Source organism: Daucus carota, chromosome 8, assembly GCF_001625215.2.
Source record: "Daucus carota subsp. sativus chromosome 8, DH1 v3.0, whole genome shotgun sequence".
In the NCBI taxonomy this organism is placed as follows: Eukaryota; Viridiplantae; Streptophyta; class Magnoliopsida; order Apiales; family Apiaceae; genus Daucus; species Daucus carota.
The window spans coordinates 1,679,060-1,703,531 of record NC_030388.2 but is presented as its reverse complement, the minus strand read 5'-3'; the positions used below and the strand labels follow the sequence as shown (position 1 = coordinate 1,703,531).

The 24,472-nt window shown below is 33.9% G+C and overlaps 6 protein-coding genes across 6 annotated transcripts; 4 read left to right on the top strand and 2 right to left on the bottom strand.

The window, feature by feature from the left end:
• Positions 1-512: 512 nt before the first annotated feature.
• On the bottom strand, positions 513-3,729 carry LOC108197189 (rop guanine nucleotide exchange factor 7). Its single transcript, XM_017364733.2, has 7 exons — positions 2,995-3,729; positions 2,781-2,897; positions 2,516-2,670; positions 2,098-2,172; positions 1,731-2,018; positions 1,296-1,652; positions 513-1,193 (listed from the first exon to the last, which is right to left on the bottom strand). Exons 1-7 carry the CDS (start codon positions 3,506-3,508, stop codon positions 684-686), a joined length of 2,016 nt encoding a protein of 671 aa, XP_017220222.1. The 5' UTR covers positions 3,509-3,729; the 3' UTR covers positions 513-683.
• A 9,649-nt stretch (positions 3,730-13,378) lies between these two features.
• Positions 13,379-14,379, top strand: LOC108199359 (glutathione S-transferase U7). Its single transcript, XM_017367142.2, has 2 exons — positions 13,379-13,837; positions 13,976-14,379. The coding sequence occupies exons 1-2, from the start codon at positions 13,520-13,522 to the stop codon at positions 14,321-14,323; spliced, it is 666 nt and encodes a 221-aa protein (XP_017222631.1). The 5' UTR covers positions 13,379-13,519; the 3' UTR covers positions 14,324-14,379.
• A 128-nt stretch (positions 14,380-14,507) lies between these two features.
• On the bottom strand, positions 14,508-20,122 carry LOC108199358 (cold-responsive protein kinase 1). Its single transcript, XM_017367141.2, has 8 exons — positions 16,978-20,122; positions 16,476-16,882; positions 16,190-16,309; positions 15,981-16,108; positions 15,697-15,907; positions 15,344-15,578; positions 15,059-15,209; positions 14,508-14,975 (listed from the first exon to the last, which is right to left on the bottom strand). Exons 1-8 carry the CDS (start codon positions 17,343-17,345, stop codon positions 14,799-14,801), a joined length of 1,797 nt encoding a protein of 598 aa, XP_017222630.1. The 5' UTR covers positions 17,346-20,122; the 3' UTR covers positions 14,508-14,798.
• A 140-nt stretch (positions 20,123-20,262) lies between these two features.
• LOC108199360 (glutathione S-transferase U8) lies at positions 20,263-21,438 on the top strand. The gene is made up of 2 exons (XM_017367144.2): positions 20,263-20,829; positions 20,954-21,438. Exons 1-2 carry the CDS (start codon positions 20,512-20,514, stop codon positions 21,296-21,298), a joined length of 663 nt encoding a protein of 220 aa, XP_017222633.1. The 5' UTR covers positions 20,263-20,511; the 3' UTR covers positions 21,299-21,438.
• A 476-nt stretch (positions 21,439-21,914) lies between these two features.
• LOC108199363 (glutathione S-transferase U8-like) lies at positions 21,915-22,664 on the top strand. The gene is made up of 2 exons (XM_017367147.2): positions 21,915-22,238; positions 22,335-22,664. Exons 1-2 carry the CDS (start codon positions 21,921-21,923, stop codon positions 22,662-22,664), a joined length of 648 nt encoding a protein of 215 aa, XP_017222636.1. The 5' UTR covers positions 21,915-21,920.
• A 363-nt stretch (positions 22,665-23,027) lies between these two features.
• LOC108199362 (probable glutathione S-transferase) lies at positions 23,028-24,211 on the top strand. The gene is made up of 2 exons (XM_017367146.2): positions 23,028-23,537; positions 23,772-24,211. Exons 1-2 carry the CDS (start codon positions 23,220-23,222, stop codon positions 24,102-24,104), a joined length of 651 nt encoding a protein of 216 aa, XP_017222635.2. The 5' UTR covers positions 23,028-23,219; the 3' UTR covers positions 24,105-24,211.
• Positions 24,212-24,472: the final 261 nt, after the last annotated feature.

The window sequence follows — 24,472 nt, the reverse complement described above, 5'->3', positions numbered from 1 at the left end:
GATTTTAATGCTCCGGTAAAATATAGTTATATAACTTATTTTTAAGATTTTTTTTTCTGAATAAAAGTTTGAATGTTATATTTTTATTCAGAAAAAGAAAATTTTAAAAATAAATTACAGAACTATATTTTATAAGAGTATTGAAGTGCGTGTCGAGAAGTGAAAAATAAACGTATACAATTAAATGAGACAAAGGGAATACTGTATTAAACACACATAAAAGCTTCTGATTTTATTTATTGCAAATATTAATAAGGTCCTTTGTATTATCCTCAGGATCCATTATTACTTACTACTACCCCTTTGGAGCACAGGAGTAGGGACCATACACAATGACCTGTTTGGGCTTGATTTTATGTTAGTAACTTGATTTAAAATCAACCCCTAACAGGCCCAAGGTCCATAAATAATCTTAGAATTGTTTTTCTTTTAAGTTTCCATAAAGAATTTGCCATATTGATCAAGCATTTTCCCTGTAGGTTAGTCCTGTCAATAAGAAGGAACCCCTGTGATCACACATAACAGTAAACATATCTAAGATATACAAATTACTTATTTTACCAGCATAAACTACTGATAAATGTGCAATTTTATGTAGTTTGAAATTTACATCGACCGTATCCAAGAAAAGCTTGCATTAATCAGCAAGCCGAGAGGAAGAAGCTCGGGCAGCTGGATCAAAATCAGATATCGGGTTTTCCAACGAAGGGATGTTGTGGGGAGCTGACATCTTCTGGGCAGTTGAAGGTTTCTACTACTGGCTGAGATCCTGATGATTCTTGAACTGCATTTAAACAGGAATTAGATCTTCTGAGTTGATTATCATAGTTTTCCTCTTTTGCTTCCATACTAAGAAATTCTGTCAAGACCTTTTGGACACCAACCCCGCGTTGAGGAAGCATGCTGCTATCAATTAATGGTGATGAATCACCCTTGGCAGGGGTAAGTAGCTGTGTAGGTGAGAATTTTGGAGTGTTAAAAGCTGTTTTATACGGAGTGCCTGTGATTGGCACTGCGAATGGGACCCCGATACTCTTTTGAGTCATGACACCAACTTTAGGAATGGGTAGTAACTGATCTGAATGTTTTGTCAAGTCATCAACATAAAGCAGGTCATCAATACGTGCTACAATGTTGAACGCTAGGCTCTCTAAAACTCTCGAATAGCTCTCTAAAATGGATTTTCCAACATCCTATAAAGAAGATTGGTTGATTACTGGTTAGGTCATTAACATGTATGAGAGAACAAATAAAACCAAACTGAGATATGCACATGCTAGTAAAAGCTGTATCACCTTGTTGCTTTGGATTTTACTCATGTCCAAGGTGGTTTGAGGGAGCCCAGGAAAACGCTGCTTCAAGCACAACAGAAGGCTTTCAGCTCTTTCTGCAAGTAATTCCTTCTTGTCTGAATCAATTACGAGATCCTTCATCATTCCCCATGATGATCTTGAACTGGATCTGCTCAAGCTACTTACAGACCTCGTATTGGTTCTTCTACGCCAGACATAAATTGATGCCTCCACTCGGTTCGCTATCTCCAATGCTTGATGTTCTGAAGACAAGTCAATGCACTCTAGTAGACATTCTGGTGTAAACTGATCAGATGTAATATATCGATGTATAAGATCTCCCAAGCAAACTCTTGCATTCTGCAACAAAGTCGAAGTAAAACATATTAACAAGCATGTGCTGCTATCTAGTTATTCATTCCTTGGTGTAGTTTTCACCTTCGGAAGGCCTTCCAAGAATGACAGTGGAATTTCCATATCAGCTAATGTGACACTGTTGATTGCCATAGAAGCTTTCAGTATTTGGTTGGTGCAATCACGTTTGTGCTGCAACTGTTTTCTTGCATTTTCACTGAGGCCACTGGTGGGAACTCTGGGAACTGGCAGCCACCATTTCTCCTCTTGGCGTTGGTGCTTTCTAAAAGAGGATGATCCATCAGCTTCAGGAGCCATGATACCTTGGTCGACATACCAGAACTCAGTAGAATCAAAGCTGTCCAATATTTCCTGCACCAAGAGTTCAAATTTAGAGTGATTATTAAAAAAATTAAGGTATCAAACAAGATATAAGAGTAAGAGAGCTTACTAGAAGCATGTTGTCTAATTTGCGGAGAGCTGGCAGATTAACATAAAGATCAATTCTGGGTCTGCAAGTCATCACCTAAATGATAGCATGATTTAAATAATTGGTTAAAAGCGTAAAGATTAAATATCATTTATTTGGTAGCTCATTATATCCTCAAACTTGTTGAGGACATTAGTTGAATCACATAACATTTATTTATTATATACAATTGATAAATATGAACCAAAGTAGGACCACAGAGGGTGTTATTGCATCCTTAAAGAGTGCATGTAAATACAATGTAAAGTAATAAGGATTGAACAATACGCAAACTCGCTAATAATAAAAATGGACCAAATTGAGTCTTAACAAAGAAGAGTACTCTTATGTAATGAACAGAAACTGAAACCAAAACTGTAAAGGAGAAAGAGCATCTTGCCTCAAGCTTGCTTCCATCAGCAAATGTTTGCACAGATGGTATCAATTCCACAATGTGATCACTAACACAAAGAAGCCACTCCATTTCCCTTTTCCACATCGATCTCTTTTCAGGACGTAGAGGTTCCAATCTCCAAATTTGGCCAAAGAGGGTGGCTAAATATAGGATTAAGTAATAGCACAAACTATCAGCAAACTCCAAAATTTCATAGTAACTGTAAGAAAATAGAGATTAACTATATAACAGGACAATCTATGTAACGTACCACACAGATTAGTAATTGCATTTGAAATCGCCAATGCTGTACAAACCCCATTTCCACAACCAGACATATCTTCCCCAAGCAATAACTTTGACAATCTTTCCTTCATCATCTCAATTTCTAAGCCAGGTGACAAATAACAAGTCATCAAACAGTTCTATGACAAAGCAAATTAACAAAACCTAATAAAAAAACATCAACAGATAAAATCACATACCCGAAAATGTAGACATTTGCTTCTCCAACTTCTGATCATCCACCTTAGGCCTCTCCGGTTCTAGTCCAACATCATCAGAACCATTCTCAACATCAACAACATTCCATCTCAATGAAGGAGGCGACGAAAACCCCTCAGAGCTACTATGTTCCTCATTCCCTGATGCCAAACACTCAGACCCTGAACAACTCTCCCCACACTCCTCTTCAACTCCGCACTCATTCACAACAACCCCGTCTCTTTTCTCCCCAAGAACTCCACTTTCCTCAACAAACCCCTCCATACTATACTCCTCAAGACAAAAAGGTGAAGCACAATACACAGAGTTATTCACCACCACATTATCACTAAACCCCCTCAAATCTTTCCCCTTAGACCCAAGATTCTTCAAAGACTTTGCAACCCACAATGTGACAACACTAAAAGGCTTAGAAAGATTTGAACTTGTGGGCTTTAGTGAAGAAAGATAAGACCTTTTTTGCCTTTCTTGCTTGTATGTAAAAACTGTATCCATATGGACTCAACCATGGCTAATTCAAATGGGGTTTTGCTGGTGATAAAGAAAGTCTAGTGGGTGTGTTTGAAAAGTGTAGATTCAGTAAAATAGTTGTAATGATTATTCGTTGAGACAAATGATCAAACACTTAGTAGGCATGATATATAGAGACCATTCTTGTGTGTAGCATTAAGTTGGCAGAGACGCTCTTGATTTCAATCTATCGTGGTATGTACTGTGTGTTTTTAAGCAAGGTTACTGTGTGTTTTTAAGCAAGATTTGTGGCATTGATTGTCAGTGTTGGTAGTGAGATTAGTTTAAAAAATTCAAGTTGGATTCGAAAAATGATAAAATATGTGAATATGGTGATGGTAATCGTGTAAAGGACGATTTACGATGTTAAATAATGTCCGACTAAAATATATCGGTGTATAGCAGCAAACTTGCTCGTTCAGTCATCTCCTCAGTCACATTTTTGATATTCAGAAAAAAAATTTGTTGTTCATAAATAAGAAGTTATTTATAAATCAGAAGTAATTATTATAAATTATCTTTTACTGTGATTATATATACTTTTGAAAAATTGACTTTTTTTAAAAAAAAATAGTGAAAGAAATTATCAATTTCAATTTATAAGATTCGATTTATAAGTCAGAAGTTGACTCATAACCTTTTGACACTAATAATACAAGTAAATTATTTTTAATTTATAAATCTAAGCAAATAATATTTTCCCAACAGATACTAAATTTTTGGGCCTCATAATATTTTATAATTTATATATGTTAATTTAAAACAAGTATTAGAACATTCGTATCCATGTTTGAATATCGAGAGCTAACTTATACACTAGACTCCGGCTACACAGTGGTGGTGTTTGGCAAACACTTAAAAACCCGGCTTCCGGGATTATAAATTATGAGCACTTATTTGTACCGTTTGTGTAATAAGTCAAGAAGCACTTATAAAAAGCTAGGAATGCTAGCTTTTGTCTCATAGCTTCTGCTTATTTCCCAAACACTTTAATCACTTATAAGTCTTATTTTGCTTCTAACTTCTACTCCACTTATTTATTTTAAGCAATAAGCACTTATTTTAAGCTCACCCAAACGGCCCCAGTATTTTGATAATTCATTTTAGATATTAAACATATTGAAAAACAATATTTATGCATATTTGTGCATCGAATTTTTTCAAAAATTTCGTGATGTGATGTGTATTCATTCAAAAAATAACTAGATCCCAGAAATATGTATTGGAAAATCAAGTACACCTCAAAATAGAATGTAGAATATAGATTTTGTCAAGGACAAAGTTGTTGAATAATATCGGCGTATCTAATCTAAAATACTAAACTATAGAATCAACAAATTGTTAATTAATTTTAAAAGATTGGGCAAGAGAACTCAAACCCGGCACCTCTAGTTCAAGTGTGGTATCATATTACGTAAATGATTTGGCGAGTTTTTCACAATTATTTTATCATGTCTATATAGAAATATACGGTATCGCAGAAATAAAATAAACTTATACTACTTCCTCCGCCCCCTCAATTCTTAACATTGGGGATGGGGGCGTGACATGAAATTTAATACTTCCCTAAAATATAGTTTCATAACTGTTTTTTAAAATTTTAATTTTTCGAATAAAATTTCGATGTTTAAACTTTTATTTAGAAAAAGAAATTTTAGAAAAAAAGTTATGAAACTATGTTATTAAGATGCATTAAAATACGTGTCGAGCAGTGAAAAAAATGTTATGAAATAAAAGAGAAAGAGGGAATATATTTTAAGAAACGGTTTTTTCTGGTGAGTGTCCATGGGCACATGCTAAGCACCAACTTTTATGGTTTAATTTGATTGGTGGAGTTGATGTGAATGCAGGGGGCCATCAACTTTTAATATCCATCTACCAATCGAAAGTTAATCGAAAGTTAGTATTTTCATTAGAGTTAGTGGTTATTGTGTGCTCATGAGCACAGTATAGAAAATTCGTTTAAGAAAAGCTATTGGAGAAACACATGTTAACATCAAATAATACTCCCTCCGTCCCATTTTAGTTGTCACGTTTCTATTTTTGTTGGTTAAATTAACCAAGTTTTAACCAATGATTATAAGTCACTTTTTCATTATTTTAAAAAACTAAAAATTACATTTTAAAGTAGATTAAAAGTTTTTTCCTGGTTCATATTTTATCTATTTTTTCAATTGATAAAATATTAATAAATTTCAGTCAAACTCTGGTCAATTTGACCGGCACAAAATCAAACGTGACAACTAAAATGGGATGGAGGGAGTATTATTTGACTTCGTATTTAAGAAGCCAATTAGATAAAAGTGTGTCAGCCAATCTCCTGTCATTATCTCGTTCCGTTAAATATAACAAAACATGATGGTTAACCAAAAGCTAAGCATGGTCCAATGGACCGTTAGCTATCATGCAAACGAAGCGTGAAAGCATGAAGCATTCGAAGAGAACGACACCTTGGAAAAAAATGATGTTGCAACATTACAAAATAAAATAAACTGAATGATGTTCGAATACACATTTACACGTATAATGTTATGATTGAGATTGTATGGCTTTTCTTGTAAGAATTGCATGTTTTCATATCAGGGTGGCAATTTCGGGTAACGGGTCGTATTCGTGTCAGCAATCGGGTCAATTTCAGGTCAAAATAAAATCACTTAAAATTAAATAAAACTGAAAATTGAAATTACCAGAAACGAAATTCTAATTTTGGGTCATTTTGGATCCATTTCGTGTTAATCGGATGATTTTCGGGTCAATTTCAAATTTTCTTTCGGTAAATTGGGTTGCGGATTCGAGTCAGATTTGAGTCGGGTTGATATTACCCCCTATTTTCATACAAAGTAAAAGGATGGATCTTCCATTAATCATTTCGATGGTGGTTTCAACAGCCAAACATAAAGATGGATAGGCGCCTCCCAACACCTACGCTCTGCTTGGTACTTCCTTTGAGGCAATGACAATAATAATATTTTGATCAAAAGTAGAATAAAAACTGTTTTTTAAATTTGAATTTTTTTTTTCTAGATAATGATATTTGGCCGAAAAACTATTTTTACAATGGAAAGGTATTTTTGATAAACGAGTTAATTCAATAATAAAAAGCATACGGCATATACATAAACAGTCGCGTCGAACAAACAAAATACAGAAACAATCACTGATTAATCCATTCTTCTTGGAGATAAAATCACATGATTTGTTGAAGATGATATATACACATACTTCACCACTTTCGCTTCCGTCACAACCAGTTTGAGCTATCGACTGAGAATGCAATCCCCTGACAATTTCTATTACCAAATGAAGCAGCATACTCACACAAACGGTGAGAAAATAACAAACTCACACAAAACGGTGAGATAACCAAAAAATCTAAACCAAACGTGACCTAACAACCAAATGCGTAAATAAAATATTAGCTAAACCAAGGCAATCCTTAGATTTGGGGAACAAACCCACAAAAACAGGATAACTCGGACCACTTTCGATGATAAAAGCACTGGGAAGAACGAGAAATCCGTACTGGAATTGAGATCTAATAAAAAGAAAGCTGAATCGGAAAAGGCTTTGAATCCTTAGATCCGAAAAAACAAGCTAATATCAAAAAAGTTTTATTGAATTTTCAAATCAAGACTTTTTGTTATAATTTCAAATTAATAGAGTTTTTTTTCACTCCATAATTTTAGCTCTTGATAAGAAATTTTTTATATATTTGACCTTTTAAATTTTTGGATACATGGGTCTAGCATGCTATAACCCATGGAAAAATAGTAAAATTTTATTTGATTTAACTGATTTTGGCCGTTATTATTACAATCATCTTTTGTATAATATATACTGGTTTCCATATTCAATACATTTTATTTCCATATCAAGAGTTTTGATATTTTTATATATTAATTTCTTTTATATATTTTCCGATGCATGGATATAGACTGCTATAATTCATAGCAAAAAAGGAAACGTAGTCAAACATAATATGATTTCCACTTATTTTAACATTTAATACTACAATACTTTTTCGTATAATTTGTGCAGTTTTCATTTTCACTATAATCAATTTTCAGATCGACTTTTTGTTATAATTTCCGATTAATGGAGTTTTTTTTTCACTTCAAAATTTTAACTCTAGATAAAGAAGTTTCTATATATTAGACTTCTAAAATTTTCAGATACATGAATCTAGCCGGTTATAACTTATATGTAGGCCTCGTTTGGTTGGATGTAACCCAGCACCGTAACTTGAACTTCCTTGGAACTGATTTAGGTTACACTGTTTGGTTGTACAACTTTTTATTAAACCTATGTAACTTACAGTTCCTGTGTATCCCAACTTCCGGCAAAACACCGCAACCCAATTACACAGCTCAAACGTGGTTTTTCTGAGTTACGGTGTGATGTTTGTTATTTTATTCAAATTTTTCTTATTAATAATATAATTATTATATATACAAATAATATTTGATATAAATGACTTATTTATATACGTAATCTTAGTTTAACTTTTACTTAATATTTTATATATGTTACGATTATTTCCCAATACTAATTATTATTATAATTTTATATTACAGTATTTTCGTATGTCAATATTTTTACAATCATGTTTGATTAATTTTAATTTTGTATTTTTCTAATATAACTAATTATATTTTGTAAGTAAGTTGTTTTAAATAAAATACATAAATATAATTTTTAATTTTATAATTTTATTAATATAATTATAGTTATTCTCAACTATATTTTTATATAATTAAGTTATCTTACTATAATATTTAAACTTTTTATAAAAGACGTGAATATAATTATAGTAACATACCAAACACGTATTTGATTAATATATTAATATATTTAGCTTATTTTAACAATCTTTTTATTTATTTTATAGATCTCAATATATAATTTTTTATTTTCAATATTATACCAAAAATTATATTATTTTACTTAATCTTACATTTCAAATAACTTTTACTTTTTATATGTTATATAAATTCATTAATTTTATATTATACATATTATCAAAGTTTCAATTATACAGTTACATCTTTATCTAGAGAAAACAAACCAAACACAGTTTTCAGAGTTCCACGATAAATGGAGATTGTAACCTAGTTCCATGTAACTTCTACTTCTCGTGTAACTTAAAATCCTGTCAACCAAACGAGGCCGTAAATAAAGAAACATAGTCAAAGTTTATTTGATTTTTAATGATTCTGGTATTTAATATTACCGTCCATTATTGTATAAAATGTAGTGCTTTCCATATACACTATATTTAATTTCAAATCAAAACTTATTGTTATAAATTCAAATTAATGGAGTCATTTCTCACTCCATAATTTCAGCTCTTGATAAGGAAGTATTCATATACTAGGTTTTTCAAATTTTCGATATATGGATCCGGACTATAATAGCTTATATGTGAATAAGAAGTCATATTTCATTTCATTTCCACAGATTTTGACATTTTTTACTACAATACTTTTTCGTTTAATTTATACAGTTTTCATGTTCATTTCATTCAATTTTCAGATCAAGAATTTTTGTTATAATTTCATTATTAATAGAGTACTTTTTTTCAGAATGCTTAAATAATTTTTATGTGGTAATAAATGAGCATATATTTATTTAAACAAATTAACAATAAATTTTTTTTACATACGGTTTATTATAATTTTTTGTTATTCTATTCAAGATACGAGGTGTTGTCGTTAGGCGACACCGAGAAATGTTAATTATATAGTCATTACTATATTCATGTCTTTTATAAATATTTTTGAAAAAAAAATATTTTTTTAACTATTTTAACTGTACAATCAATGATTTAATAATAGATCCATAAACTTATAAATTTTTATTCCAAACATAAAATATTATTATTATATTAAAATTTGGTCATATTAATGATACTAATGAAAAATCTATTCCGTTATAAAATCGATAAATAATCTATAGTAAAACTAATATGGGATGCTAAAAATGATATTACCTTGAACCTTCGATCATTTTTGTACATGGAATCATTTACATGTGTGTATGCTGCAACGAAAAATTTACAGATGTCGACTGTTTCATGATAAACATAGGATGATGCAATAACCCAATAGAATAAATATGTTTTTCTCATACAAAAAATGTATGTTATATCATGACACTTTTATATGTATATAGAGGGTGAAAAAGAATCTGATGCTGTAGAAATGAAAATCTTCATAATCATGCTTGAATGTTAGAAACAAATTTAGTAAGTGACATAGTACAGGTTGGTCATTTAAGACACACGTGCGACCTGATGGCCTTGTCGTTGAACATGAAAAAAATCAAGAAGGTGATTCAACATGTACAACAAGAACATGTTCATGAAATAGCCAACCACAACCTCAACTCACTGCTCAAACCACAATGCAACCAAAAATTCATACCACAACAGTTTTTAAAGATTCACCGCAGCAACACAGTATGTATACTAAAAACTGGGTAAAATATACTCTCAACAACACCAAAACAAATATTGAACAGTTTATATTTGCACTTTTTTTCAATCCAACTACTGAAATAAACCACTTGAATGTAAATATGAAACGGTATTTGTTGTATTTATAAGAACATATAAAATGTATTTTTGTTGTTTTCTATCTCGTCTCCATAATTATTGCAGGTTTGACTTTTGGATGATAATACAATAAGCCCTCACTATTGAAATTTATAGCGAAGATTCTTATATCTTTATCTACACATACCTTCGTGGTTTAGACAACAAAGTCTTAAGGTTATAAATGTTTATTATGTAATTAACAGTTATATATATTGGAAAAATGCTTGTGTAACTAGTAAAAGAGATGATTTTTCATTCTTAATCTGAGCTATGACGAATAGCTTTTTTCCTTTAACTGTTATAATAACATATTGATTAAGAAAATGAAAAAAAATTCAATTTCAATAATCTAAAATAAAATGAAACGGTATTTGTTATATTACAAATCTATTTATAAATATGAACATATGAAACGGTATTTGTTGTTTATAAGAACATATGAACTATATTTTTGTTGTTTACGATAAATCTCGTCTACTTGATTATTGCAGGTTTGGCTTTTGAATGGTGATACAAAAAGCCCGGGGTCTGAAATATTAAAATTTTTAGCTTGGAGAAGAACACGTTGTAGGGACCACGAACGTGTAATGAGGCAGTTGGATCTATTAAAGGTTCTGCAATATTTAGGATTTTATATTTTCCTTAGTATTTAATTTAATTTCAATATCAATCCCTGAAAGATTTATTCTAAACCTAATTGCATTTGTGTTAGCAGTGAACTATTGTCAATGCATCACATTAGTTGCTTCCAGTTAATGTATTATTTGAACCTTAGTAATAAATGGTAATTTCGATATATTAATGTGATACTTGCAGGGCATGAGAAAGCATCTACTAAATGTATCGAAGAGAACCAATTCCCATATGAAACAACTTCGTGCTAGAGATAGACAGTGATGACTGCGGATATCTTGCCCTTGCATAAGAAGCCATAGAATTTGTGAGACTGAAACAGCAAAGAGAAAGCTAGAAACCTTGCGAAGATTGAACAAGATGTCACTTGATACTTTCTAATCGTATTACTCTGTCAGTAGTAGTTGAGACTTGAATTTAGATCTCTCAACGCCCCAACTTGGTAGTCTACAGTATAAGAATGAAAGTCTACTGCTTTAAATGTGGATATGTTCAGTGAAAGCATCTACTAAATGTATCGAAGAGAACCAATTCCCATATGAAACAACTTCGTGCTAGAGATAGACAGTGATGACTGCGGATATCTTGCCCTTGCAGAAGAAGCCATAGAATTTGTGAGACTGAAACAGCAAAGAGAAAGCTAGAAACCTTGCGAAGATTGAACAAGATGTCACTTGATACTTTCTAATCGTATTACTCTGTCAGTAGTAGTTGAGACTTGAATTTAGATCTCTCAACGCCCCAACTTGGTAGTCTACAGTATAAGAATGATTGAGTCTACTGCTTTAAATGTGGATATGTTCAGTGAAATTGATAGATACTCTTAATATTTGAATATTATAGGTTAATACTTGTTGTGACTTGAGTTTAAGTTCTTTTTCAACACCGCAAGATGATATTTTTGTATTCTACTGCTATACAGAGATGATAATGATTCTCCTGCTTTATACATGATCATCTGTTCCATGAGATTCAAATCAGGCAGCTCTTGATACTATTAGTTGTTGAAACATAAGTATAAGATCCATAAAAGGGCCTCCTCTAACAGTTTAAGGTTTTAGAGGGAATGATCCATAAAAGGACTACATTTGTGAAAATCTCTGCTACCGAAATGAAACCTCTAAGACTTTATATATAGTCCAATATACATTTTAACGCAATAGCAAAACTACCCTTATATTTTATTCCTCAATATTAGTAAAAGTCATCTGTTTTTCCTGCAATCAATCACACATTTCAAGGCCAGCGTGCGTCCAAGTCTAGATAAATTAGTTGCTACAAAATGATCCACTCAATTGATACCTACTCCCTCTGTCCCATTTAATTGTATACGTTTCTTTTTAACTGTTCGACACGCATTTCAATGCTCTTATAAAATATAGTTCCATTACTTATTTTTCAGATTTTCTTTTTCTGTATAAAAATAGAACATCCAAACTTTAATTCAGAAAAAGAAAATTTTAAAAATAAATTACACAACTATACTTTACAGGAGCATTAAAGTCCGTGCCGCGTCCCCGTCCCCCAATGTATACAATTCAGGGGGACGGAGGGAGTAACCGTTATAGTCGTTTTTTATGCTACTAGATGTCAAATGTTTTTGTTATGCTACTGCGTACTAGATTCAAATGATTATGGTACTTCATTTTACAGTTCTAGTCTTCGATGTTCACATGCAATGCAATTGAAATGAAAATGGTGTCAAAAGTTTTGGGTGTCATGAAAAGACTTTCGGAGCATGATTGCAATTTCTTCATACCAGTGTCAATTGGCTCATTTGTGTTAAATTATTTATAAAAAACCTAAGATCATTCCCATTAGAACATCAGTTTCTCAGAGCTTATAATTTTATAGTTCCCTTCTTGCTAAGAGCTTTTTAACTTTGTGAAATTTGAATCTGCAGGTGAAACATGCTCTTTTTTCGGTCTTCAGAAGCTTCTTTTGTGAAACAAGGTGAAGTGTTGATTAAAACCTGAAGTTTCTTGGTGCATGTGAAAACTCTTACAGCAAAAGAATTGGCATTGCGTAAAAATGAAAGGATTGAACGATAGCTAAACCAGCTTCCAAAGTGTGATGCTAGGCTCAAGTATTTTTACAAATTTATAGAATATATTTGCCGTCCCCTAGGGTCTTTACATTAGTTAACTAGCTAGTTATGATGAGATGCATAGGGGTGTCTGAGCATGTTCGAAGTATGCAATGGCACAGGGCCTCCTGATCCAAGGTAAAATTTTGTATGATGATATGTCATGATATATTGGATGCTTATCCGATATGAAAATCAATAGAGAGATCCTGGGCTGAAGCATTAGATTTGGTGATACTTTAAGACACAATTCCATTACACTTGGCACCCTGTTGAATTTCTCTAATCTTTGAGTATGAGCAAGTTTTACATGTGTTTGAAACACCAGTAACCTCCCCTTAGCACCCCGTTGATTTTCTCTACTCTTCGAGTTTCACATGCATTGCAATTAAAATGAGAATGGCATTAAAAGTTATGGGTGTCAAAGAAAGACTTTTGGAAGCGAGCTCGAAGATTATACTCTGGCCTCTGTTGCATGTGTACCTCTGATCAGGGTAGTTCCTTTTTGTTGAAATTGTCATGAGAAATTCCTACGCGCGTCCTTGTCCTCCGGCACATAATTATTATCTATATTGATGGTTAGTTGAATATCAAGTCGTACTCGTACCCTTGGCAACTACTAGTAAGCATATATAAATAGTCCCATGATAGTTCCCCTTAGGACACCAGTTTCTCAGAACTTATGGGTGATCAAGAAGTGAAGTTGCTAGGCGTATGGGCAAGCCCTTTTAGCAAAAGAGTTGAAATTGCACTAAAAATGAAGGGCGTCAGTTACGAGTATGCTGAGGAAGATTTGTCCAACAAGAGCCCGGAGCTTCTCAAATACAACCCTGTTCATAAGAAAGTACCTGTGTTGTTACACAGTGGCAGGCCAATTTGTGAGTCTTTAGTTATTCTTGAGTACATTGATGAGACCTGGAAGTCCGGACCTTCTATATTTCCTGAAGATCCTTGTGCCAGAGCCAGGGCTCGTTTCTTGGCAAAATTTATGGATGAAAAGGTCCGTGTGTGTTTGCACGAGAGAGCATGTTAAATACCCGTATTACTATTTGTAATAGATTACCAATCTTAGAAAATGTAATACATTTATACTTGTTGCTGCATTTAAACTGACTCAATCTTTGACTTGTGATCTCAGTGTTACCCTGACATATGGAAGATCGGGGGAAGCAAAGGGGAGGAGGAACGAGAGAAAGCCATTGAAGAAGCTACGGAGCACTTAGTGACACTTGAAAATGAGCTCAGAGGCAAGAAGTTCTTTGGTGGAGACGAGATTGGACTAGTTGACATTACTGCTAATACCATAGCACTTTGGCTTGTTGTCGTACTAGAGATGGTGGGAATAAAATTTCTTCTAAAAGATAAGTTCCCGGTTATAGATGAATGGATTAATAATTATCTTGATAACAGCATTGTTAGGGAAACTCTGCCTGTAAGGCAAGACTTGCTAGCTTATTGTCGCTCTGTGTTTCAGTGTTCAAACTAACTCCTCGTATGGATGTCATACTGTTCTTGAGCTACTAGCAAATTTTCTCATTTGAACTTATACTTTTTAACATTTTAGTTTGGTTAGAACAACTTGTGCTTTGATTTTTGCTTGAAGAGAAGTTCGCTAGTAAGCAAAATTAACCAAGTATGTCAATCTAAATTAGGACTGAAATTCGAAAGAATTGTCATTTCAAAAGAATCTTCTTTTACTCCAATCTTTCCGTTCATCAACTTCAAGCAACTGCATCTAGCATTCCCTTTAGTATCAAACCACTGCAACAGTTCTAACATAAAAAGTACCTCAGTGGCTCAGAGCCCTCTATGTTAATACAAAATTTATATAGCAGGCCCATGTGAATATAAAGAGGCTGTTCTACAGAGTTCTACAAGCCAAAACATCTATACTTATTACTTTAATACCATGTTAGAACAAGTTTGGCATGCTCATTGATCTTAGCTCCACGAGACGTTCACTAGCTAGTAAGCAAAACCACTACTTCAGACATTGCTGGCCTCCGAGAAGCTGGTAACTGTGTGCACATTAAAGCAAGATTTATGACCCTTTTAACATATTCTGTATCATAATCACTGGGATCTAGTTTCTCATCAACCAAATCGAGATGCCTATCATCTTCGTGCAACTGCCAGGCCTGCAGTGACAGTATGAAATGTAAAGCACACCTAGCAAATATGGAAATAAAGATTTGGGTTCGCGTAGAGAGATTTTGCTTACATATTCAAGTAGTGAATCATTGACGGACTCAATCTTCAGATTAGTGCAGTGAAGGCCACTTATAATTTCAAGGACAACAATTCCGAAGCTATAGATATCAACTTTCTCAGTCAAGTGTCCATGAATTGCATATTCTGGTGCTGTGTAGCCCCTGATATGTTGAATTGCAATTTATTACCAACTTTGCGATTGCTGTAGAGTTGCATTTTCCAAAGTCCACTATCGCAGATTATATTGCAATTGTAAACATATATAAGAAAGTGTAAATATTGTTGGTTAACTTACAATGTTCCAACATATTTGGAACTAATTTGATGACTTTGATCCTCAATTGTTAGTCTTGCCAACCCAAAATCTGCAATTTTGGGTTGAAAACCATCATCGAGTAAAATGTTACTAGATTTGATATCTCTATGTATGATACATGAATGAAATTCTTCGTGAAGATATGCAAGGCCCCTGGCTATGCCGAGAATAATTTCAGCACGTTGTTTCCAAGTAAGAGTCCCCTGTTTTTCACCTGCCAAATAGGGGCATATATTAGCGAAATGCCTTTAGGCCATAAAGAAAAGAGCATATATATATCAAGATTGTTCACGAGAAGTATCTCGTGTATATGGTTGGTTAGGTTTACTCACCATATATGAATTTATCCAGGCTTCCATTTGCCATGTATTCGAAGACAAGAAGTAGCTCTGATCCTTTGTGACTGCATCCCAGTAATCGAATGACATTCCGGTGATGAATGTTACTTATGAGCCTAACTTCACTCTTAAAATCTGCTTTTGCTTCGTGTGAACTTAGAGCATGTTTCTTTACTGCAACTACATCTCCGGTTTCTGTAATTCCCTGTTTATTGACATAATCAGATAACATTTATCAGGCGTTCATCAAAATTCAATGATTGTAAGTGAGTGATCACCTTATATACATCCGCAAAACCTCCTTCTCCTATTTTGTTATCTTGGCTAAAACTCTTTGTCGCTGATTTTAAATCTTTAAATCGGTAAATAACTGGACCCTGCAGCTGTGTTACTCGTAATACATCACCTAGTACACAAAACAATCTATTAAGAACATGGTGATTAATGCCATCAGAGATTAATGTTAACTTAATCATGCTTATTTTACCTCTTTCCTCCAGCTTCGCCTTCCTGACTAATTGATACCAAAAAATCGAAGCAATTATAAGGAGCAGAAACATTAAACCACCAATAATCCCAAGAATCGGTCTTTTTGCACTTGAACTTCCTGGAATATGCAAATTCACTAATCACATAATCTTCCATATATCATATTTTCAGGCAAATGTAAATGTGATCAGACCTAATTACCTCTGCTAATGATCTTTCCAAAAAAATTAGAGATAAAAGTAAAATTGTAATATGAGAGTACCTCAGGTTAGATCACGTATTACCTCCTCCTATGTACGGTGTGATATTAGTTATGTTGTTATCAGCGAAAAATGAGCTGTCAGAGTATCTGAGGAAACAGCCTGCTTCTGCACAAGTTCCCCCTGGTTGTGATAGACATGTTTTCAAGTTAGTATATGTCCGTGTCAAGCAACTTCTGCAATCACTCTGGCTTATAGTCTCCACGCACTGAGCCACAGCATATACTGTTGGTGTTGTACCATCACTCAACACTTGCCTTTTTGCTGCTGCGAAATAATTCTTCATCTTTGGCGTGGCAGAAACTATTTCTGTTAACAGCCCTTGAACTATTGGACTGAAAGCACCTGGCTCAGCTATATTATGATTGTAGCTACAAACCAAAACAGGGCTTTCAAGTGTTATCTCTTTGTAGAAGTTGTGAATCCCATACCTGTACTTATCATAAACAATAAGGCATTAATTATAGAAAAATATTAGTAAGGGGTCATATGTTAAATCTAAATTTTAGAATTGGAAGAGTAAGACCTGAGGAAACATCCTTGGTATATGAAGTGAGTACCAACTACAGCAGCATTGCACTTCCGTCTAATGTCAGTGACGCCAGCATCAAAGCAAGCCAGACAATCTGCAGTTGAGAGATAGTTCCTACACTGAGCCATCCCGAACACATCTGTCTCATATGTTGTCGCGAAATGTGCATTGGACAACTGTTCTCTCATGTCTTCGAAGGTCTTGTTAACACTGTTCAAGAAAATCGGCAGGTCCACGGATACTTTTAACCTAGTGCATTTTCCTAGTAGCTCTTCCACTTGAGAGTCTGATGTAATTCCTTTCATGATCACCGATACAATCACAAAAGTATGGCCAAGCATCATGATGCTCTTCATTCTCATCCTATTTAATTGTGCTTTGAACAAAAAGCTATGAGTTCAGAGTCTTGATAAGTGTATCAGTTAGCTGTATTGTTTTGAATAGCTTGATCAAGGAACTCTAATATCAATTGTTAGAACCAGTGCAAGTTCAGATTAGATCATTGTTAATGTCATTGGTATATTATAATGTACATTATTATTGAAAATGAGTTGGGATATATATAGCCTAGTTGCAATTGCAAACGTATATCGACTAAGAACTGCGCTTGCCTTACAAATACATCATACTTAAGTCAACTGATCTTCGGATTGGCAATGTCAAAGTTGTCTGCTGCAACAAATCTGATAAAGAAGTCGAATTCCTAAAATGTAATTTTTGAATTCAATTTGCACGATGCATTATTAGCCCGCAACACAATCTAGTCAACTAATTCTGTATCTGCCACTGTCGCCTGCCAAATTTGTCTGATTAACAAGGCTACGACAGAGACTGTACTGATTGCACTGTTAACTCTGCAATCCAGTATACAAATTTCAGAAGTGAGGAGAAGGTTGACGCTTTATTATTATTTGTATTCGGATATTATGGTATTAGTTTAATACAAAATCAACAGAAGATAATGGTGACATGAAAGTTCATATGATAGGGAAGGAGATTGATTAACATGTTTCTGGTTGATTAATAATTTAGTATAATAATTTAGTATAATAAAGGCGACCTCTCGTTTCTGGTTGAATAATTCGGTATGTGATAATCTGATTCTGATTGATGACTTATTGAAAACTCTAAATACTTCTCTGGTATCTGAGTCTATCATCGTATCAGTTGTTTTTAAATCTTAAAGAAAAGGTGAAAAGATCTGCTCATATTTGTTTTAAACTGTAACTCAAAAGATTAGGTCAAATACAAATTGCATTCAACAATATATCATACATGCATTAGCTTTAGTATTTCTGGCTTGGTATAGATGTTTCACCTTTGTATTTCCAGTGATCAAGCGTTTTACTAGTAGATTTCGAGAAGCATTATGAACATGTGAAGTTAAAGTGTTTCAATCTGTCTAAAAAAAATGTTAGGAGGTAACGTTCCTATAATCCAGAGCGCGATCAATATATTTTTATTAACAATTGCAGATTGAGTGATTATTTTCTTTCAGATGTCAAAGCATTCTGCAAGTGATTATTTTTATTAACAATTAAATGTAAAGCACACCTAGCAAATAACTAAATAAAGATTTAGGTTCGCGTAGATAGATTTTGCTTACATATTCAAGTAGGGAATCATTGACGGACTCAATCTTCACATTAGTGCAGTGAAGGCCACTTATAATTTCAAGGACAACAATTCCGAAACTATAGGTATCAACTTTCTCAGTCAAGTGTCCATGAATTGCATATTCTGGTGCTGTGTAGCCCCTGATTTGTTGGATTAAGTTTTATTATTAAATTTGCCGATTGCTATGGAGTTGCATTTTCCAAAATACACTATCGCAGATTATATTGCAATTGTAAACATATAAGTGTAAAGATTGTTGGTTGACTTACAATGTTCCAACATATTTAGAACTAATTTGATGACTTTGAATGGATTGATAATTATCTTGATAACAGCATTGTTAGGGAAACTCTGCCTGCAAGGGCAGACTTGCTAGCATATTGTCGTTCTGTGTTTCAATGTTCAAACTAACTCCTCGTATGGATGTCATGCTGTTCTTGAGCTACTAGCAAATTTTCTCTGCCTATCTTTTATTATAATTTTAATTTGTGGAGCAAGTTGGGAGTGAATCATTCAGTGGCCTATGTTTTTGACATGAAATATGCTGAGATTCGGATCAACAGTTATTATAAAGTTTTTGTCTGCAGCCTGCAGGGTTTCCTATTGACTTATTATAAAGTTTCATCATACTGCATAAACCAGTCTCTACTAAATGTTTCTGGGAAACAGTCTTATTTTCCTTGATTGGAAGGCTTGACACTTAAGAAGATATAAACTCAAAAGGAAGAACGTCTTCCGTATATATGACCAAAGAAGGTTTACCTGTTAAGAATTATAATGGGGCCTAATGGCAGACATTCCAGAAACATATTAATTATGTCACAATATTAGAGCATTATATCTGGATGTAATGTATGTCCGAAAAACTAGAAAGCAGGGATTTTTCACTCACCCGCCGTACCGTGCATCGATTCTTGGGGATTCTTGCGTGCTTGGGGATTCTTGTTAGGGATTCTTGTTAATGATTAATTCTACGATTAGTTGAATATATTATCACTTAACTATCTTATAATGTAATATGTGTTATTAAATAATTATATTGTAAATTGTTAACGATATTGAACTTATTTATTTGATTATTTGGTTTAAATATAAACATAACTCTTAAAATATATGCATAATATATACTTTTAATATGAAAATAGTTGCCGAAACCCCTGCACCCGAATCCCAGTATTTTTAAATTTGCAACGACTACTGTGTTGAAATCATTCGTTTGGCACATGTCACCACAGAGAAGAGAATGGTGTGAACTTTTATGCTATATGATACTTAGAAGAATTGAAGTTTTTTGGTTCATGGGAAAGCTCTAATATCAGCAAAGGAGCTGAAATTGTACTAAAAAAGAATTACGTTAGGTGCATGGGAAAGCTCTAATATTAGCAAAGGAGCTGAAACTGTACTAAAAAAAGGATTAAATCATAAAAATGAAATTTCTCATTAATTTTTCGTGTTCCTCCATTTTCACATGCAATGCCAATAAAATGAGAATGGCATAAAAATTTAGGCGTAAAAGAAAGACTTTCGGACCATTTTTGCAGTATCTTCATACCAGTGTCAGTTGGCTTGTTTGTTTCAAGTCATTGTCAAAGTTTAATTTTTGGGCCAGGTTGGTATGTGGTTGGTTTTGAGCATGAAAAAAGGATGAGATGATATTGTGGCATACTTTTGACCACTAAAACCAGATTGCTGGAAACAGGAAAGAAATCAGTAATTAATATTACTGATTAATTAGTTCCCTGATCAATAAATATTTTGTACCAGTAATTAGATGATTTGTGCATAGTTTTTAACCCAGTACTAAGCCTTATATAAATAGCTCATGATCATTTGCTTTGGAACATTGATTTTGCAGAGCTCAAAAGGCAAACATATAGTTTTTGATTTTTAAAGATTGCTTCTTTCTAGCAAATGGGTGATCAAGAAGTGAAGTTGCTTGGCGTATGGGCAAGCGTTTTCAGTAAAAGAGTGGAAATTGCACTAAAAATGAAGGGAATCAGTTATGAAATGGTGGCGCAAGATTTGTCCAACAAGAGCCCTGAGCTTCTCAGGTACAACCCTGTTCATAAGAAAGTACCTGTGTTATTACACAATGGCAAGGCGATTTGTGAGTCTCTTATAATTCTTGAGTACATCGATGAGACATGGAAGTCTGGACCTTCTATATTGCCTGAAGATCCTTTTGCCAGATCCACAGCTCGTTTTTGGGCAAAATTCATGGATGATAAGGTAATATTTGTGTCGGTGTTTTTCATTCTGCATTTTTAAGGTATTTAAAAAGATCTGGTATATTTTTATGTTTTACTTCTCCGCTCAATGAAAATCACTCATTCTTTAATTTGTGGGTTTTCAGATCCATCCTGCTATATGGAAGATCTGGGGGAGCCGAGGGGAGGAACGAGAAAAGACCATTGAAGAAGCTACAGAACATTTGAAAACAATTGAAAATGAGCTCAAAGGCAAAAAGTTCTTTGGTGGAGATGAGATTGGACTAGTTGACATCGCTGGTAATTTTGTTGCACTCTGGCTTGATGTCATACTAGATTTGGTGGGAATAAAATTGCTTACGAAAGAGAAGTTCCCAAGATTAAGTGAGTGGACTGATGATTTCCTTAGTAACCGCGTTATCAAGGAAACTTTGCCTCCCAGGGAAGACTTATTAGCCATTTTCCGCTCTTTGTTTGGACAATCTAATTAACTTGAGCTGCTAGGAATGTCATTCGGTAGCTTTTTAATGTGCCTTCACGGGGTGATGAAGTTATAGCTTTTCTGTTTTGCTTATGAATAAGATTGTCTGTATCAAGTTTCGACATGAATAAAGAACCTGTTAAGTCCAAAGTCTCTGCAATTTTCCCTAGAGATATTCTGATATCGGCATCTGTATTTGTCATATTTAAGCTATTCGGATTGTACAAACCAGCACATACCGGATTTTGCAGAGGTGAATATGATCACTGATCACTCCTCGGGTAAGAAGAAATTAATTAAAATCCGAATTATATTAGTGTGTAACATAGGCCAGCTAAAAAAAATTCAGAACCAACTAGGATTCTACATTTCAATGTGTGGTTGAAAATTTAGTTATGCATAAAAGCAAAAATAGATTTGGCTTTTGTAGTATGCATATATAAATACCTCAAATCAATGGATGGTTGAAAATCTAGTCATGCATAAAATATAATAACAAATTTTGCAGCTTCTGGTATGCATTTATAAATAGCTCAAGAACATTCCCTCTGAAAGAACAATTTTGTAATTTATGAAAAGCAGAACAAAGATTTCAACAAGTTTAGAGAACCATCCTTTGTAATAAATTAATAATGGGTGATCAAGAAGTGAAGTTGTTAGGTCTATGGGCTAGCCCTTTTAGCAAAAGGGCAGAAATCGCGTTGAAGATGAAGGGGATCAGTTATGAATTTGTGGCGCAGGATTTGTCTAACAAGAGCCCTGAGCTTCTGAAATACAATCCGGTTCATAAGAAAGTCCCTGTGCTATTACACAATGGGAAGCCAATTTGTGAATCTGTAGTGATTATTGAGTACATTGATGAGACTTGGAAGTCTGGACCCTCTATATTGCCGGAAGATCCTTATGCCAGATCCTTGGCTCGTTTCTGGGCAAAATTCATTGATGATAAGGTATTTGAAAGTTATTTAAAATAGTCTGGTTTTTTTTATGTATTTTACTTGTTTGATTGAAACAAATTAATGCGTTCATTGATTTGTGATTTTTAGTGTCTTCCTGCTATATGGAAGGTCAGGAAGAGCGAAGAGGGGGAACGAGAGAAAGCCATTGAAGAAGCAACAGAGCACTTAGTAACACTTGAAACCGAACTCAAAGGCAAGAAGTTCTTTGGTGGAGATGAGATCGGACTAGTTGACATTACTGCTAATTTCATAGCACTTTGGCTTGTCGTCGTACAGGAGTTGGTGGGGATAAAATTGGTTACAAGAGAGAAGTTCCCAAGATTATGTGAATGGATTGATGATTACCTTAATAACAGCGTTATAAAGGAGACATTGCCTACCCAAGAAGAATTAGTAAACCGCTTCCGAGCTAAATGATTACTCATTACTGCATTACTATGACACTGTTTAGTTGCTGCAGCAGCTCAGAGCTACTATAAGAAGTTCTAAAAATATCTTGTTGTATATGATTTTCTGTAGAGAGTTTGAAGTGAGTAATTCAGTAGCATATGTTAACGTGTGTTGAAATGATAGAGTTTTCGTGTTTCTTATGCTTTTATAAGGTCCTGGATGCCAGAGTCATGGCTCATTTTTGGATAGAATTCATTGATGATGAGATTAATCTTATAATACTCAAATTTTAATACTAACTTTTAGTTTCGGATAAAAAGTTTATTCTTAAATAGCGGCTAGAATAGGCTATCTGGTAGAGGTCACCCCATATGTCATCAGAAACAAATATCTTTCAGTCAAAATTGAACAACTGGAAACACGTAACTTCTCTACTGATGGAGTTTTAGTCTGTTGGATCATGAATATGTGGATATGCTGTTAGGCCTGGCAATTATATAACTAGCACATGATCAAAAATCTATCTTCTGGAGCTGAAACAGCAAAGCATATTATTACTTTATTCAGCCTGTGTTTGCAACTATGGGCGATCAAGAAGTGAAGTTGTTTAGTTTATGGGCAAGCCCTTTTGGCAAAAGGGTTGAAATTGCGCTGAAAATCAAGGGAATCAAGTACGAATATTTTGAAGAAGATTTGTCCAACAAGAGTTCTGAGCTTCTCAAATACAACCCTGTTCATAAGAAGCTCCCTGTGCTTCTACACAACGGGAAGCCAGTCTGCGAGTCTCTTGTTATTCTTGAGTACATAGACGAGACCTGGAAATCTGAACGTTCTTTACTGCCCGAAGATCCTTATGCCAGAGCCATGGCACGTTTCTGGGCAAAATTCATCGATGATAAGGTACATGCATATATCTTTGTCCTGTCAGTCCTGCCGGACTATCTTTGTCAGTTGGACTAATTTTACCTGAAACGGGATTCCTGATAAGCTCCTCTGACATATTATATAATAGGAGCTACAATATTTAACTCATTTGCCATCGTTTATTAATAATTTCTTTAAATTCAGTCTATATCTTAAATGTTTACTGATTGAATTGGCGCGTTCTTTAAACCATGACTTCCACTCTTTCAGTGCATAGCTGCTATGTGGGGTGCCCGGAAGAACTCAGAGGGACAAGAGGAAGGCATTGAAGAACTTACGGAACATTTGAAAACACTTGAAAATGAGCTCAAAGGCAAGAAGTTTTTTGGTGGAGATGAAATCGGATTAGTTGACATTACTGCTGATCTGATAGCACTTTGGCTTGGTGTATTACTGGAGTTAAAGGGGATAGAATTGCTTACAAAAGAGAAGTTTCCTCGATTATGTGAATGGATCGATGATTACCTTGATCATCAAATTATTAAGGAGACTTTGCCTGATAGGGAGACCTACAGGGACTTTCTGTTGAAGGCTAAATTTTAATTTAGACTTGCGTAAAAAAAAGGTGAACTAGTTTTGTTCATTCATCATCTCAGGATGTAGCAGAGTATTGTATGATAAATAGAATTTGGTGTCTGTTTGATGTTTCACTTCAGAAAACATTTCTATCGAATAATGAAGAATCTCAAGTTTTGAATTAATTTCCAGCAGCAACGAGAAGTTAGCTCAAGTAATTCCAGAAAAAGATTCACAAATTATGAAACAAATCAACTTCTTTATAAAAAGAAATAAAATCCGCAGACTGGAATCAGTGCAGAATTGAGAATTCCACTTTGCCTTTGTAAAAATTTCAATTAGCATCTGTTTTACCTTTTGCTAGTTAGCATCTTTCAGTTGAGAATAAATAATTT

Bases quoted from the DNA above. Each gene is read 5' to 3' on its own strand.
- LOC108197189 (XM_017364733.2), bottom strand. From the start codon at position 3,508: ATGGATACAGTTTTTACATACAAGCAAGAAAGGCAAAAAAGGTCTTAT. The intron at 2,898-2,994 runs GTATGTGATTTT...CACCTGGCTTAG, and splicing joins GCAAATGTCTACATTTTCGG to AAATTGAGATGATGAAGGAA. The intron at 2,173-2,515 runs GCAAGATGCTCT...GCTATCATTTAG, and splicing joins CTGATGGAAGCAAGCTTGAG to GTGATGACTTGCAGACCCAG.
- LOC108199359 (XM_017367142.2), top strand. From the start codon at position 13,520: ATGGGTGATCAAGAAGTGAAGTTGCTAGGCGTATGGGCAAGCCCTTTT. The intron at 13,838-13,975 runs GTCCGTGTGTGT...TTGTGATCTCAG, and splicing joins CAAAATTTATGGATGAAAAG to TGTTACCCTGACATATGGAA.
- LOC108199358 (XM_017367141.2), bottom strand. From the start codon at position 17,345: ATGAGAATGAAGAGCATCATGATGCTTGGCCATACTTTTGTGATTGTA. The intron at 16,883-16,977 runs GTCTTACTCTTC...TGATAAGTACAG, and splicing joins TACCAAGGATGTTTCCTCAG to GTATGGGATTCACAACTTCT. The intron at 15,579-15,696 runs GTGAGTAAACCT...CCTATTTGGCAG, and splicing joins CCTGGATAAATTCATATATG to GTGAAAAACAGGGGACTCTT.
- LOC108199360 (XM_017367144.2), top strand. From the start codon at position 20,512: ATGGGTGATCAAGAAGTGAAGTTGCTTGGCGTATGGGCAAGCGTTTTC. The intron at 20,830-20,953 runs GTAATATTTGTG...GTGGGTTTTCAG, and splicing joins CAAAATTCATGGATGATAAG to ATCCATCCTGCTATATGGAA.
- LOC108199363 (XM_017367147.2), top strand. From the start codon at position 21,921: ATGGGTGATCAAGAAGTGAAGTTGTTAGGTCTATGGGCTAGCCCTTTT. The intron at 22,239-22,334 runs GTATTTGAAAGT...TGTGATTTTTAG, and splicing joins CAAAATTCATTGATGATAAG to TGTCTTCCTGCTATATGGAA.
- LOC108199362 (XM_017367146.2), top strand. From the start codon at position 23,220: ATGGGCGATCAAGAAGTGAAGTTGTTTAGTTTATGGGCAAGCCCTTTT. The intron at 23,538-23,771 runs GTACATGCATAT...CCACTCTTTCAG, and splicing joins CAAAATTCATCGATGATAAG to TGCATAGCTGCTATGTGGGG.